Source organism: Anolis sagrei, chromosome 4, assembly GCF_037176765.1.
Source record: "Anolis sagrei isolate rAnoSag1 chromosome 4, rAnoSag1.mat, whole genome shotgun sequence".
In the NCBI taxonomy this organism is placed as follows: Eukaryota; Metazoa; Chordata; class Lepidosauria; order Squamata; family Dactyloidae; genus Anolis; species Anolis sagrei.
The window spans coordinates 104,386,074-104,402,771 of NC_090024.1; the positions used below are offsets into that span (position 1 = coordinate 104,386,074).

General features: G+C 41.5%; 1 protein-coding gene across 3 annotated transcripts in view; it reads right to left on the bottom strand.

Moving 5' to 3' along the window:
* The window catches only part of NFX1 (nuclear transcription factor, X-box binding 1), a 44,342-nt gene extending 35,472 nt beyond the window's left edge, over nt 1-8,870 (bottom strand). For all 3 annotated transcript variants that reach the window (XR_009631398.2, XM_060774643.2, XM_060774641.2), the window contains exons 1-4: nt 8,713-8,870; nt 4,461-5,456; nt 2,138-2,299; nt 1,836-1,913 (exon numbers count right to left, since the gene is read on the bottom strand). Coding sequence is in view for 2 of the 3 variants with exons in the window: in XM_060774643.2 (XP_060630626.2) it covers nt 1,836-1,913; nt 2,138-2,299; nt 4,461-5,456; nt 8,713-8,740 (1,264 nt within the window). In the remaining variant the exon portion in view is untranslated. The remainder of the gene's footprint in view (nt 1-1,835; nt 1,914-2,137; nt 2,300-4,460; nt 5,457-8,712) is intronic.
* Between the last annotated feature and the right edge of the window lie 7,828 nt (nt 8,871-16,698).

Consider the following 16,698-nt stretch of genomic DNA (forward strand, 5'->3'; position numbering starts at 1 on the left):
GCAAAATAAAAGTTTGCTTTGTGCAATTTTGCAAGCAGTGCATGGCTGCATCTGTGGATATGGAAAGTAGACTATATGTGCTTCAATTGAAACAAAGAAGTTCACCTCATGGATCTACACAATTCAGATTTCATGATTCTCACACATTTATCTTCCCACTTCTCCCTCCCTACCACAAAACAATTCAACACTCTTCAGCTATTAAAAAACTGGATACTGTCAGCTACATTCATAATGGTTAGTATCCTATTATAACTCTGCAACATATGTCATTCAATCTAAGTTTGCTTCAAAAGATGTAGCTGACTGTTTCCATAGAGACAGCAAACTGTACAGCAGTAGATGCGATGGCAGGTTCATGTCACACAATGCAGGCATATTTCATAGAGATCTCTGTCGAGATAATGAAATAGATAATATCTCTGTCTATATGAAATGTCCCTGTATGCACATGTACACCAATATATCATTGTCTTGCACATCTGCATTACCCTGTGCTATTATTATTACCAAGGCATCTGGACCTGTTGTTTTAGCTGAAAACAGTAAACATTCAAAGAAACATGACTTATATATATTATTGACTGAATTGTAAGTTAAGGAAACAAAGTCTGTAGAAGAAAAATCAGACCTTCTTAAGTAATAAGGGAATTGCTGAGATTAAGAGTATTCACAAATAAATCAGAGATCCATACAATTTGAAGCAAAAATGTGAGGGTCCAAGAAAAATTTGGGAGGGAAAATCATCTCCACCCTCCCCCCTAAGTGAGAAGTTGGAAATTTGGGATAACATAGAAAAAAACAAAAACAAAATTATTTTCCTCTTTTAACATGAGCTTTTTAGATAAGGTTTTGCTCATTCAAAATGCCCTGAATGGCACAGTATAATTTGTAAGATAAGACAAGTCTGTAACAGAATTAGGAAATAATTCCTGGGCATACAGTAGACAATTACATCATGTCAATATGCTTTTTTGCACCTAGTGGATACTTTAATTTTCACAAGTGGCACACAGGGTCTTCATTGCTTACCTTTTACTTGCTATGATCATACACTATCAAAGTGCTCAATATTTTCAGTGTGGAGTTAAACCTAATACTGAGTTAGACTGTGATTGCATGAGCCACTTGAAATCTAGATAATACAAATAATTTATTACAATATTTGTATTTTCAGCATTTTGCTTTTTTCTGACCCGTGAGGATCTAAGAACTAAGATACATGTGATTTTAAGTTTCATAAGTATTCCAAATGTTACAATTTTATGTGCTAATATATGAATTTATACAGTGCTCAAGCAAATGCGTCTAGTGTGAAAATATCATTTTTCAATTTTCCCCCAAATTTCCATTATCTACCTCATCAGATGGGAAACATTCTCCCCTAAGGCTTTTTTAACACTTTTGGAAATTCTATCTATCCGTTGGCTGTACGGATGTGAAGATAATCTACTTAAGGTAACATATCACAGGATACAAGACTGAATACCTAAAATGAACAATTTTAAACAATTTTTCCAGGAACAGCCAACAAAGTTTCAATTACTATTTTGAAGTATGAAGGAATATTTTCTTGTTAAATGATCAAGTTGATATTTGATTAAACTAAACTTAAGATGAAAATGAGAAATTGGGAGCAAATAAGTGGTCCAAAAAGTAATGAGTACTGTTAAACAAAAAGTTAAGACTGATAATATTCATACTGGTTTATAAATGCAAGGGAGGACCCATAAAACTAAGGTGTAAAAAGGGAGCACATGAAAAATGATTAAGATTTTCAAAACACATTAAATGTTAATTATATAATGGCAGATTTACATACGTAAGGCACTCACCACAGAAACAGGTGTAGATATTAGGAACTTGGGGTGAAACGTTTTGACAAGCTGGACATCGCCAACCACTGTTGCCATCTGCAAAAAGGTATTATTTTAGGATACATCTGATCACCTTAACTATCCCAATCACTGAAAAAACATATTTGTTAAAGTGCCATGTACTATATTAACACATTTCTGATGCATAAATGTACCCAAAATATTCATGCAAGACAGTTTATTAAACCATCTGGAAGATATTGTATGATTGTAACACTGATTTTTTTCAATAAATTTAGGATGATGAAGGGAATACTAACCTTCAGTCTGTGCTGCTGGAGATCTTGCCCACTTCTTTATGCAGCTCAGGTGAAATACATGATAGCAATTCTGGCAGCTCCACACTGAAGCTACCACACGGATCACCTCACAACAAACCATACATTCATATTTTTCTGAGGTAAGCTGCTCTATCAGAGACCCTAAGAAAGAGAAATTCAGTATTTATCCTCAAATATTCACACAATAACATGTTTGAGCAATAAACACATCCTGTGCATATTAAAGTTAAACAAATCTATTTAACATGCTTCACTACTTCATGTATGCCAACTGTTTTCATGACATATTCTTTTATTTTTAATATCACCTTGTACAACTATCCCCCTCAATGCCATAGCCATAAATGTATTCAAGATCAAAACATCTTCACTATTTCATTAAAGGAATGAAATCCTTCTTGTTGTTCTAAGAACTAGCAGCTGTATTCAAAGCCAAATGAAATCCCTGTAAAAAAAATCAGACCATTGTGTGTATACAACAACTAGCTGCTGACAAAGCCCTAAGGAATTTATTTATTTGCAATGCATCTGAGAGAGCTAACCTGTCATGGCTCAGCTAGCTAGCATCTCAAATAGTACATCTGGTTACAGTCCCAATTCTTCCAATATTTTCTTCAGTCCTGAACTTCACGTTGCATATGAGACAGCAAACATTACTGTGCAACTCACAAACAACAACATATTTCAAGTACTGACACAAGGATACCTTTTATCTAAAACATCCACACTTTTTCATCATTGCAGCAGGTGTCCAGATTTTCTGCAAGTATTCTTTCAGATATGCAGTGCAGCTGAAATTGCTATCAAAGAGCAGGCACTGTCAGAACATCAGCCTGCTCAGCAGTACAACAAGGATGAAGGATTTCACACAGCAGTGCAACTGCCATTTCAATATTAGGGCAGCACCTTCCCAAGCATTGCACTGGTAAAATAGCATTGCATCCCACAAGTTTTAAAATGTCCAGTTTCAATTGTTTCTTAATTCAGCAGAACAATCTTACAAACTTGCTAGACAACCTGAGGAAGGCATTGCCTAAAATTCAGGACATGCTCTAACAAAGTACAGAAAAGGCCATCCATTTGGCCTCACCATTGTCCCACAAGAATTAAGAGCGCACCCATGGCATGTACTCAAATACTTCCCGGCAGCTTGACTTTTCCAGAAGATCTGTCACATTTGGAAAGATGTTCTGCCAAAGCAGCTTTTTAGCCATTACCATTTTTTTTCCTGTGAAGTTTCCAGGGAACTATAGTGTTTCCCAGGACATGCTGACAATCACCATTATGTGGAAAGCAACAAGATTCACTATTTATCATATCCAATGGCGACACAGGAAAATTAAAGCTTTATGATTTACTAGCTCATCATGTTTCTCTGTCTATGGGTACCGTATATAAGACGACTGGGCATATAAGACGACTCTCAACTTTTCCAGTTAAAATATAGTTTGGGATATACTCGACGTATAAGACTACCCCTCTTCCAACACACACCAAATAGAAATTTAAAAAGCATCAGATTTGATTTCAATATAGTAATTTTCCTATTACTGTACCTCCTTCTCTGCCTCTCAGAACTTGCACATGCGCACCTGCACTGCTTCACTGCAGTCTTCAGGAGCGAGATCTGAGGTACGGTAATAGGATACAAGGGCGGGCCAGACAGGTAAAAGAGTTGTGTTTTTCTGGGCCCAGAGCAACTTTATCTCTTTTTTCCATACCCTGGGCGCCCAGGACGCCTGTAGCTTGCTCCGCCCTTCACTTACACATACCCTGGGCGCCCCTTCACTTACACATACCCTGGGCGCCCCTTCACCTCACAATCAGGACCGCATTAAGTCCACAAATCCTGATGTATGGATTTTCCTCTACCATACTTGTACAGCGTCGCCCTTAATGCTTTCATACAGTCGCTGCATACGGCAGGGGCACGGCCACTGACTTTGTTGAGCTCCTCCCACAATATGCAGCAACCACAGAATCTCCAATCCGGATTGGAAGTTTCAGCACCCGCTCTATAAGACGACCCCCATGCATAAGGCTACCCCAGCGTATATAAGACGACTTCCGTGTATAAGACAACCCCTGACTTTTGAGAAGATTTTCTTGGGTTAAAAAGTAATCGTATACACCAGAATATACGGTACATATTACAACACCACAAATCTCAGCCATGTATGATGAGAAAGTAGTTTGCTCAATTGTTATCTTTCCTCTCCTTTTTACACTCTGCATAACAAAACAAACTGTTGGGTAGGAAGGCGTTCAACCCAGATTTGAACACCTCTATTGGGAAATTTACCTGTATGAGTTTCCTTGCTCTTTGGTGCATCGATTTGCTTTTTCCAACGCCTGTTCTTATACGCATCATGAAAAATAGGTTTTCTCCCATCATATGCAGATGTTTCACACACTGTTTGTGTTTGTGCCACAGTCACAGAGTTTGAACCTCTTTCGCGGAGCACAGATTCTTTCCTCTTGTCACTGCTGCGCTCTTTGGGAGGATGGGGAAGGGACGCATTCTTAACATGCTTCACAGTTTTACTCCTGGATGCCTCTTGTCTTTTGCCAGTGTCCTTATTCCACACAGGATCCCTAAAATATCTGTTTCCAAACGGATACTTCCTCCGTGCCATACTATTGTCAGAAAAGCCATCAGACACTGCTTTTCCAAAAGATGTTTCAGAAGAGTCCGACTGAGTCACATCTACTATTGACACGTTATCAAAGGTCTTGTCCTTCCATTTAGGGGCTATTCTTTTCTCCCTCTCAGGTGGATATTTCTCCTTTTCTTTCAACCCTCTTCCACGCGAATGCATCAAATACGTCTTCTTTGGCTTTGCTCCTCTGCTATCTGCCGTAGCAGTCTCTTTCTCACTATCCGAAGAGTTATCACTGTAGTCTCTAGGATTCATCCTCCGCCCTGGAACCAATCTGGTATCTAGACATGCAGGATCTTCTGGCATCCCTGCAGAGGTGTGCTTCACCTGATTTTTACCATGCGCTCTATCATTCCTTGACCTCTGCCACCGCTGGCTATGTAGGCTGCGGCCCTTGCTTTTACCCATACTGCTGAACAGGGGAGCATCTGACTGGCCTCTACGCTGGCTCTCCGGACTGTAAAAAGCCCGCTGATCTGCAGAAGGGCTGTCATATTTACTGTGCCTAGGCTGAATAGGAGGAGGTATAGTTCTGCCTGAATCCGGATCCAACTCCAGTGTAGACTGTCTGCTCCAATTTAGACCAAAAGTTTGCCTTTCCCTTGGAATGAAATCAGTTGCATCTGGATTTAACACCCCTAAGAAAAAGAAAAGAAAAAAATAGACAGAAAAGCTGGGGCCAATAATGTCAAAACAGCCTTTGGTATATGATTCTAGGCTTTGGAAGAAAGACTACTGAGAGATAATGCACAGCAATAAGATGGCATGTTTTTAAGGCAAGGAACAATTATATTGACCGTTCTCCTTGATAAGGAATATTTAAAGGACAACGTGAGTATTTCCCCAGCCAACTGATATGTGTTAAAACACAGCATTACATCCAATGACTGCAAACACTAAAGAGCTCTTTTCCTCCCTTCAGTATAGTATACGAAGCATATTTCTGGAGTGTATCAGTCATATTCTATACAAATACCTTTGGATTAATATTGTTTCATTTGTTCACTGCCACACTCTTAATAAAGGCAGTCCCCGAGTTACAAACATCCAACTTAAAAATGACAAAGTTAAGAATGGGGATGAGACAACAGGAAGGAAAAGAAATGTGCCTCTTAGAAGGGAAACTCACTCCACAAAGAGTTATCATGGGGAAACGATTTCTCAGTTGAAGCTTTCTTACCAATCCTTGTTTACACAGCAAGCCAAATTTGTAGATCATGACTTACAAAGCCCTAAACAGTTCGGGTCCTGCCTATCTTCATCATCGCATCTCCCCCTACAAACTGGCGCAGGCTCTAAGATTTGCCAGGGAGACCCTCCTCTCACTTCCATCACCGTCACAAGCATGGCTGGTGGAGAAGAGGGAGAGGGCATTCTCGGTGGTGGCCCCCTGACTTTGAAACACCCTCCCCAGGGAGAGTAGACAAGCCCTCACATTGTCCTCTTTTTGTAGGGAACTGAAAACCTGGATGTTCCAGCAAGTTTTCTAGAATGATTAGTCCCTAGGCCCAGTTCCCCGATAGGACTCTGTCCAGCACTTAACCCACTTCCCTGACCCATTGATTTGCTATTTGCACTATCCCATGCTCAGCCCTTTTAGTTAGCCATGTCCATTAGTAACCCTGGCCATGGGTTTTGTTGAACTTCTAATGATGGAGCTACAATGAAATGGGTTAAAATATTTTTATCTTTGGTGTGTTTAGCAAAATTTTGTATTTTATTATGCTTTCAGTTGTTATTTTGCCTGTTAAGTTTAATTAGGTTATGTTATATTTTTGAATGTGTTTATCATTGAATGTTTGCCTTACATTTTGGAAACCGCCCTGAGACCCTTTGGGGGAGACAGCGGTATACAAATAAAGTTTTTATTATTAATTATTATAAAATCCAATGATCACAGGGACAGAAAGTGAGGGGAAATCTTCTGAATAAGGGCAAAGACAGCAAAACAAACACCATTGGGGTGTTAACCCTTCCCTATGCTTTCCAAAGCTATATACATTAGGCTGGAGTTACACTTAGCAAAAACATACCTGTTCTGACTTACACACAAATTAAATTTAAAAACAAAAATTATCCCTGTTCAGACTTACACACAAATTCATCTTCAGAAGAAACCTTACAGAACCTATCTTGCTCATAACTTGGGGACTGCATGTACATCTTATGCTGAACCTATCTTGTTTTTCTAATAACAAACACCCTCTTCTCACCGGCATTCTATTCCATGGACGCTTTGAAAAAGCACTATTCATACAAACAAAATACCCAGCCAGCAAAGTATACTTTCAGCAGAGGGAGGCAGAAAGGGACGAGCTCCTGTTTGGGAAGGCTTCCTGCTTTCCAAGTGATTTCTTCACCACTGCATTTTATTATTTTTTTGACGAAACCTGGGAGACAATGCAGCGCCTCCATACTGCACTGCAACTGTGTGGAGGAGAGCAACCAGTTGTTTGAGAGGGATTCCAGGGCCCTTTCCACACAGCTGAGGAAAATCCACACTGGACTGGATTATCTGGCAGTGTGGATTCAGATAACCAAGTTCGAAGCAAATATTGTGAATTACCTGTCTCGATATTCTTAGTTATAGGGCTGTATGGAATAATCCCAAGCCTCTTCAGCCCCTTCCACACAGCTGTATAAAATCCACATTGGACTGGATTATATGACAGTGTGGACTCAGATAACCTAATTCAAAGAAGATATTGTGGATTATCTGCCTTGATATTCTGGGTTATATGGATGTGGAAAAACACTTCATTTATATTTCCATATAATCCAGTTCAAAGTAGATATTGTGGATTACCTGCCTTGATATTCTGGGTTAGAAATATGTGGAAAGACCCTTCGTCTATATTGCTATATACTCCAGTTCAAAGCAGATATTGTGGATTCTCTGCCTTGATATTCTGGGTTATATGGATGTGGAAGGATCCTTCGTCTATATTGCCATATAATCCAGTTCGAAACAGATATTGTGGATTATCTGTCTTGATATTCTGGGTTAGAAAGATGTGGAAGGACCCTTTGTTTATATTGCCATATAATCCAGTTCGAAGCAAATATTGTGGATTATCTGCCTTGATATTCTGGGTTAGACAGATGTGGAAAGACCCTTCGTCTATATTGCCATATAATCCAGTTCGAAGCAGATATTATGGATTACCTGCCTTGATGGCATGGTTGCTGATGACACGCTAAATAAATACCTGCCTTGATATTCTGGGCTATATGGACATGGAAGGACCCTTCGTCTATACTGCCATATAATCCAGTTCGAAGCAGATATTGTGGATTATCTGCCTTGATATTCTGGGTTATATGGCAGTGTAGAAGGGGCCTGTGAGATGTAATTACTGCAATATGGAGAGAGATTCCCCCCTCTTGGGGCCCTTCCACACAGCCATAAAACCCAGAATATCAATGCAGAGAATCCCACAAGATTGAACTGGGATATCTGAGTCCACACTGCCATATATTCCAGTTCAAAGCAGATAATGCGGGATTTTATACAGCTGTGTGGAAGGGGCCCTAATAGAAATCACAACTGTTGACATTTTCGGCTCTTTCTGCGCCAGAAAGGGGCTCCTTCTGAGGGAGAGAAGCACTGCAGCAGCCAGGGAGAAGAGCCCCCCCCCTCCCCATAGTCTCCAAAGCGGGTCTCCCCTATAGAGCGAGGCAAGGCGCAGAGAAGAAGGGCGCGAGGACGTGCCCAGGAGGCAACAGGGACAGCACAGCCGCAGTTGCGCCCGTCCTGCCCGTCAGCAGCACCCCCTCCGCGCGCGCTTTGGGCGGGAAATGGGCTCCAGGCGGCGGCGGCGCCGGGAGGCCGCGGAGTTCCCTCGAGGGACGCCTCTCCCCTCCCCACTCGCCAGGCCGGGACCCCTCGCCTACCTGAGTTGGGCAGCGCCGCCTCCGCCATTCCCTACGGCCCGAAGCAGCAGCAGCAGCGCCCTCCCGCCTGCCTTCCTTCTTCCTTCCTTCCCGCCCGGGAAGCCAGCAAGAGAGACTGCGGGGCCCTCCGCCGTCTCCGCCGCACGCAGGCCCCGCCTCCGCCCGCGCGCCCGCCTCTCAGCGCCCCCTGCCGGACAGCGAGAAGAAGGCTGGAATTATGATAATAATAATAATGATGATGATGCTGAGGCGAGGCTGGGGCCTCCTGAGGAGAAGGCTGGCGCGTGGCTCTTCGGGCGCCCAATGGCAGCGCAGGGAGACAGCACGCGCAAGCTCTGATTGACAGCCCCCTCAACTGCCTCAAAGTCCAGGAGGATTAGCCCAAAGTCGCCAAAGGAGACAAGGGTCCCTTCTAGGCCCCTTCAACTGCCTCAGAGTCCAGGAAGACTAGCCCAGAGTCGCCAAAGGAGACAGGGGTCCCTTCTAGGCCCCTTCAACAGCCTCAAAGTCCAGGAAGACTAGACCAGAGTCGCCAAAGGAGACGGGTGCCTTCTCGGCCCCTTCTACTGCCTCAAAGTCCAGGAAGATTGGCCCACAGTCGCCAAAGGAGACAAGTGTCCCTTCTAGGCCCCTTCAACAGCCTCAAAGTCCAAGAAGACTAGCCCAGAGTCGCCAAAGGAGACAGGGTCCCTTCTAGACCCCTTCAACAGCCTCAAAGTCCAGGAAGACTAGCCCAAAGGAGACAAGGGTCCCTTCTAGGCCCTTTCTACTGCCTCAAAGTCCAGGAAGATTAGCGCAAAGTCTCCAAAGGAGACAAGGGTCCCTTCTAGGCCTCTTCATCAGCCTCAAAGTCCAGGAAGACTAGACCAGAGTCGCCAAAGGAGACAGGGGTCCCTTATAGGCCCCTTCAACAGCCTCAAAGTCCAAGAAGACTAGCCCAGAGTCGCCAAAGGAGACAGGGGTCCCTTCTAGGCCCCTTCTACTGCCTCAAAGTCCAGGAAGACTAGCCCAAAGTCACCAAAGGAGACAAGGGTCCCTTCTAGGCCCCTTCAACAGCCTCACAGTCCAAGAAGACTAGCCCAGAGTCGCCAAAAGAGAAAGGGGTCCCTTCTAGGCCCCTTCAACAGCCTCAAAGTCCAAGGAGACAAGCCCAGAGTTGCCAAAAGAGACAGGGGTCCCTTCTAGGCCCCTTCAACAGCCTCAAAGTCCAAGGAGACTAGCTCAGAGTCACCAAAAGAGACAGGGGTCCCTTCTAGGCCCCCTCAACAGCCTCAAACTCCAAGAAGACTAGCCCAGAGTCGCCAGAGGAGACAAGGGTCCCTTCTAGGCCCCATCAACAGCCTCAAAGTCCAAGAAGACTAGCCCAGAGTCGCCAAAGGAGACAGGGGTTCCTTCTTGGCCCCTTCAACTGCCTCAAAGTCCAAGAAGACTAGCCCAGAGTCGCCAAAGGCCATTTCTAGGCCACTGAATGAAATCCAAGTTTTCTGCTTTGAACTGGAATATATGGCAGAGTAGACTGAGGGCACTTCCAGACAGGCCCTATATCCCAGGCCCCTTCCACACAGCTGAATTAAATCCCACGTTTTCTGCTTTGAACTGGAATATATGGCAGAGCAGACTGAGGGCACTTCCAGACAGGCCCTATATCCTGGGCCCCTTCCACACAGCTGAATTAAATCCCACGTTTTCTGCTTTGAACTAGAATATATGGCAGACTGAGAGCCCTTCCAGACAGGCCTTATATCCCGGGGCCTTTCCACACAGATGAATGAAATCCCATATTTTCTGTTTGAACTAAAATATGTGGCAGTGTAGACTGAGGGCCCTTCCAGACAGGCCCTATATCCCAGGCCCCTTCCACACAGCTGAATGAAATCTCACATGTTCTGCTTTGAAGTGGAATATATGGCAGTGTGGACTCAAATTCTATCTAAATAACCCAGTTCAAAGTAGATATTATAGGATTTTCTGCCTTGATATTCTTGGTTACATGGCTGTGTGGAAGGCCCCCCAGGATGTGATCCTAAATTTTCTGTTTATTCCTGATTGTCTGGCAGTGTGGACTCAAAATCCAATTTAAATCGGTTTACTCAGTGTATGGAGAATGGGGGACGTCACCTACCTAATTTCATCTTCAAAACTACATAAGCAAAACTCTAGGTATGCGCCTACATTATAAAATAAAAAAAAATCTGATTCATACAATGGATTTTATTAAGTTATGCTGCCTCACCCTGTGTGTGTGTGTGTGTGTATACATATAATGACTTACTGCTTATTTCACATAGAGTCTTCTTACTATGATTGTGCTACAGTTTGGAAAGCTCTATACTAAAATCACAAAACAGCCATATCTTTAAATGCATCAAATGCACAAGGCAAGTGCCATTGGCTTCTTCATCAGGTCAAGGTGACAAGAATCATGCCGTAAATGAAGTAGCAGGGTTTTTCATAATGATGGACCTCATTTCAGCAGAAATCCATAAATACATGTCAAATTCATAACTATTTAAGGATATTTGTGGTGAATACATATCTAAAATTCAAATTGTCAGAGTTTCTTTCATGGGCTGTGGGGATTTAGCAATTTGAAATTGGATCCATCTTTTTGAAACATGCTTTAATATACATTTCATACACAATTTCTCATATTACATTGACAATCAAATGTTGAAATAAAATACATATCCGTACAATTGTTACCCATATCAAATCAGTTGAGTGAGACATATCTGTTCTCTCACATAGTAAGCTTGGTGTTTTAATAATGTTATTTCAGGACAGAAGATGGGGGGATGCATCCAGCCAAGACAACTTCCATATTCTGTGTACAAAATTAGGAGCAGATTGCAGCAAGATGGCACTAACATTATTCCTCACAGATTTTCTTCTTTAATCATTGTATCAAGATGTCAGTTTAGTTTCACCACACTTTAATTTTTTTGAAAATAAACAAATTCAGATGGAATCCAGATGAAGTGGATATTATGACAATGAAGTAGGACACACCATTTCAGCAAATGAATGTAAAAAAGAGTTACATTTACAGAGAAAGCTTAGATCCACATCTTGGGAGTCCTCTGTAATTAATGATTTTAAAAGCCTGAGCTACAGCTGTTGGTTAAAGTGCCTGCCTTAAAAATAAATTTATGGTCGGATAACTGACTAATCAACTGTATGTTGTTGTTGTTCACTTTCAAGTTGTTTCCAACTTATAGCAACCCTAAGGTGAACCTATCATTGAGATCACTTGGCAGGATTTGTTCAGAGTTTTGCCTGAGAGAGAGAGAGAGACTTACCCGAGGTCACCCAGTGTGTTTTCATGTCTGAGCGGAAATTCGAAACCTTGTCTCCGGAGTCATAGTTTAGTTTTTAAAACACTCTGCATTTGTTATCAACTGTATTCAGCAGTCAATGTATATGCACACCAAAATAGATGTCACCTATTTGCATTTGCATCATAATATGTATAATATGTCTTCGTGTATATGTAATAATTAATTATGTAATTTAAATAGTAATGCACTACTTACTTTGAGGAAGGCTGTGACCAGTAGACTTGTGTGTCTGCTCAGTTAGATGTTTACTTGCTAAATATGCTATAAATCGGCACCCCAGGACCCTGATTCCTATCCCTTCTAAAGGTTTTTCAGTCCTTTGGTGTTAAATACGCTGATATTGATTTAGTGTTTTTGTTTTTTGCCTTTTTGTGCTTTTGTGATTTAACTTTTGGTTTATTTAAGCAATGGCGTTCAGCTAAACATAACATAAACTGTATTGTAGAAGGCTTTAATGTCCGAAATCACTGGGCTGCTACGAGTTTTCCGGGCTGTATAGTCATGTTCCAGAAGCATTATCTCCTGACATTTTGCCCACATCTATGGCAGGCATCCTCAGAGGTTGTGAGGTCTGTTGGAAACTATGCACTGTTGATCATACCTGTTATTGTATTTATACTTATGTATTGCTGTCTGAAAGAGTTGGGGGTGGTGACGGCCGACAGGGAGCTCTGGCATGGGCTGGTCCATGAGGTCACGAAGAGTCGGAGATGACTGAACGAATGAACAACAACATTGCTGTCTGAATGTGGCACTTGGAGTGCTTCTGTGAGCCTCCCCATGTCCCTTTGGGGAGATGGTGGGGGTACAAATTATTATTATTATTATTATTATTATTATTATTATTATCTAGGCAAGTGAGGTACATAAACTATTGCTTTGTCTTCTCACTACTGATTTGGAGAAGGCAGTTGAACATGTCAGAGCCTTGGTCTCAGCCAACTTCTTGCTCTGGGTGATTATAGGCCTTATGTGGAATTCATTCATTTACCCCTGAAATCTCAAAGAATAAACTTTCAAGTCCATTCTCAGTACACAGAAATCCATGAAGATGCCACCGAAATAATGTCAATGCAAGTTGGCAATATGCTTAGGAACAAAGCCTGCAAACACAGAAACAGCCTTTTTTGTCCATGGGTTTTGTTTTGGCTTTCTCTCTCTCTTTGGTTAAGATATTGGAAAAGAGAGTCAAAAGGGTCACATTCTTTAAGGACAATGGGAGACTATTTAAAGCCCCTTTAACAGAAGCTCAGCTAAAATGTATACCACAGATAGGAAATGTGCAAACAAGCCTAGGGTGCCAGAGAAGTTGATGATCTCAGTAAGGGAAACTATAAAAGGAAACAAAGGCTGTGGAACTAAGCTTTGCAACTTAGCAGTTTTTGAAAAGCAGACATGCTCTAACACTATTAAATGGATTGAAGCTGTTCTATGTTTTATTAGGTAATTAAACAAATATACACAACTTAGCTAAGGAGAGTCCACTCAGAAATAGTCATGGTCTCAGTGTGGAGTAATGGTAAATCAGTCTTATTTGTCCAGCTACAAGATTTCTCTCTAATTCCCCTCTGGTTAAATGCTACAAAAAGTAGAAAGTTATCTAAATGAGGATTAAAATAAGGAAAATGAACTCTAACAAACAAAGGTGAGGCGGCAAGACACATTTTAACAAAATCGTGAAAAGATTACTTTTAAGAAACAAGAAAACTGCAAAGAAGTGACATTATTTAGCTCAGTCTCTGTGTGGAAGATGTTTGACAAATATCCATGCTTGAGTCATACGGAGGTAGTGACAGGATTAAAATCCAAAGGGCCAAATCAGATCCCTTCTACACTGACATATAATCCAGATTATCGAAGCAGATAATCCACATTATGTGCTTTAAACTGGATTATCTGAGACTACACTGCCATATAATCTGGTTCAAAGCAGATAATTTCAATTCTATATGGCAGCGTAGAAGGGGCCTATGAGTCTTGTCCAATACAGGTTCACACTGGAGAAACGTTTCATTTTAAATCTGAGAGCAACAAATGCCATCACATTACAGAATTGGCCAAACATCGAGTTCATTACCAAAAATCCACTTCCCCACCACCTTCTGAAATGTTTGAAAAGAATGCTGACCCCATGCTTAAAATATGCAAGGAATGCTCTATCCTACACTTGAACCCAACCTAATGTGATGAACACAGTTGCTTCCCACATTTTAAGTGTAGCACTTAGTGGAATTTAGTAAATGTGATGAAGTGGTTAGGATATGCTTACCAATGGTTCCTCTTCACTGTGGAGAGAAGCGACTAGTTGGATGCCCTGGTATGTGCAACATTTTTATGTCTTAGATGATGGAATAGATAGCATACTGTAAATTTGCAGATGACACCATGATGGGGAAGTAGTCAACATCACTGAGGATAACAATTCTTTCCCACCTTCCATTAGAGAAGAGCAAGGGAGAAATATTTCAAAATGCATTCTTAGATCTGCTATTTTATGGACAGCGTTTTCCGAAGCCACAGCTCCACATAGTGATTGTATTGTGTAAAAACTGCTTAAGAAACACGGAGGGGTATTGCATGTGAGCCGCTACTCTTATATTTTATAACTGCCCCTATGGCAAAGAAATGCAAGTGTAGCTATAATGCTAGAGTTGACACAAGGGAATGGTACATTATATCAGTCCTAGAATGGAAAGAAATACTGGAAAATATGATAAACACATTGTAGGGATGGAGAATGCTCTAGATCAGGCATGGGGAACCTTCGGCCCTCCAGGTGTGGTGGACTTCAACTCCCACAATTCCTTGTGCTGTCTTTAGCCTACAAAGCCTCAAGGAATTGTGGGAGTTGAAGTCCACCACACCTGGAGGGCCGAAGGTTCCTGACCCCTGCTCTAGATGTTGCAGCTTAGACTACCTCACCACTGACTGTGCTGGCTAAGGCTAATGCAAGTTGCAGTTCAGTAGTATCTGGCAAGGCAGATAGTCCCTTCCGTAAAGATCATAGAAGCAAATTATTTTTTACTTACCATGCATTTTTTGTAAAGTTTTGCCACTATCAGCCATTATAGTGGCTTATAAACATGTCTGTGTCTTTTAGGGGCATGGTTAAGCCTCCACGAAGCCTCTTTTAAAGAAAATGACTATCACAGAATGGCTCCCTCCATAATGTTGACTATTCTCTCAAATCCATCAGCCGTCACGAGGTATCTTCACATCAAGACCCAGCTCTTTTAAATTCTCAGTCCTTTACAGCTGCCTACCCAAGTCAGTGCTTTAACTTGCCTTTGGCTGTTATAAATTCCTTAACATTATATTCCACTTCCACACACAGTTCCGAGGAAGTAATCAGATTTTTCTCCAGTAGCATCAGCTACACTTGAACCTCAAATGATCCTAGTCCGTTCTCTAAAGTTACAGTCTTCGGCCAAGCATATAATACATGGAAAGCAAACCAGCTCAGGGAAATGTGAATATTACTATTCTCTTATTTACATCTTTACCTTACTGGGCCCTCAGGTGCTCATTAGTATTGATCAGGGGTCTTCAAACTTTTTAAACAGAGGGCCAGGTCACAGTCCCTCAAACTGTTGGAGGGCCAGATAATAATTTGGAAAAAAATGAATGAATTTTATGCACACTGCACATATCTTATTTGTAGTGCTTTAAAACAATAAAATAATTAAAATGAAGAACAATTTTAACAAATATAAACTTATTAGTATTTCAGTGGGAAGTGTGGGCCTGCTTTTGGCTGATGATAGGATTGTTGTTGTTGTTGTGTGCTTTCAAGTTGTTTCAGACTTAGGTTGACCCTGAGCGAGGGCCGGGTAAATAACCTTAGAGGGCTGCATTTGGCCCTCGGGCCTTAGTTTGAGGACCCCTGGCATTGATCATCACCTTTAAGGCTGCTCATTTCCCTCTGCAATTACCACAATAGCTAAAGTGTCAGAAAACAACTCTCTCGAATATTAAATTTATTTTGCCGTAGAAGGAAGCTGTTTTTCAACTTCAACAGACCTACTAGATCCATCAGTTACCTGTAATCACAATTCAAGTAGATTCTTGATTAGATAATGCCTATCAGTGTTCTGCTTGTAGATAATTGGCACCAGCAACTACATTTAGGCAATTGTTGGTAAAGAATCTACAGCTATAATTGAACCCTGTAATAACAAGATAGTAAGAATGGAAAATAAATTTCTCGACTTCCTGAACAGATTTGGCGTTTAGGATCCCTTGGAAAACTTTGGTGGGAAGAAAAACAGCATGTCAAAGGCTCCTGCAAATTGCAGAAACTGCTTGTTTCATGTTCATAGCACAACATGAATGTTTTGGAGAGCTGCGCAAGAGTTTGAAAGTCTGCACAGATTTGTAGTCAAAACCTATACTCACAGGGTTTTTTTATTATGTACAGAAGGCTGGTTTTGGCTATATACTTGGGAAATCTGCAAAAAAATTGTACATTATACCCCCATTTAAACAACACAGAGTACTGTTTGATATTGTGGCAGCGGTTTTTGTCAATTTCAAACTCACACAGGCCAACTCTTACACAGCAGGAAAAAATGTGAGCCGAGAAAAACTGCAGCTACACTATTGCACAACAAAAAGTGAAAAAGCAGCTAAGTTGTTGTGCAACATTGCT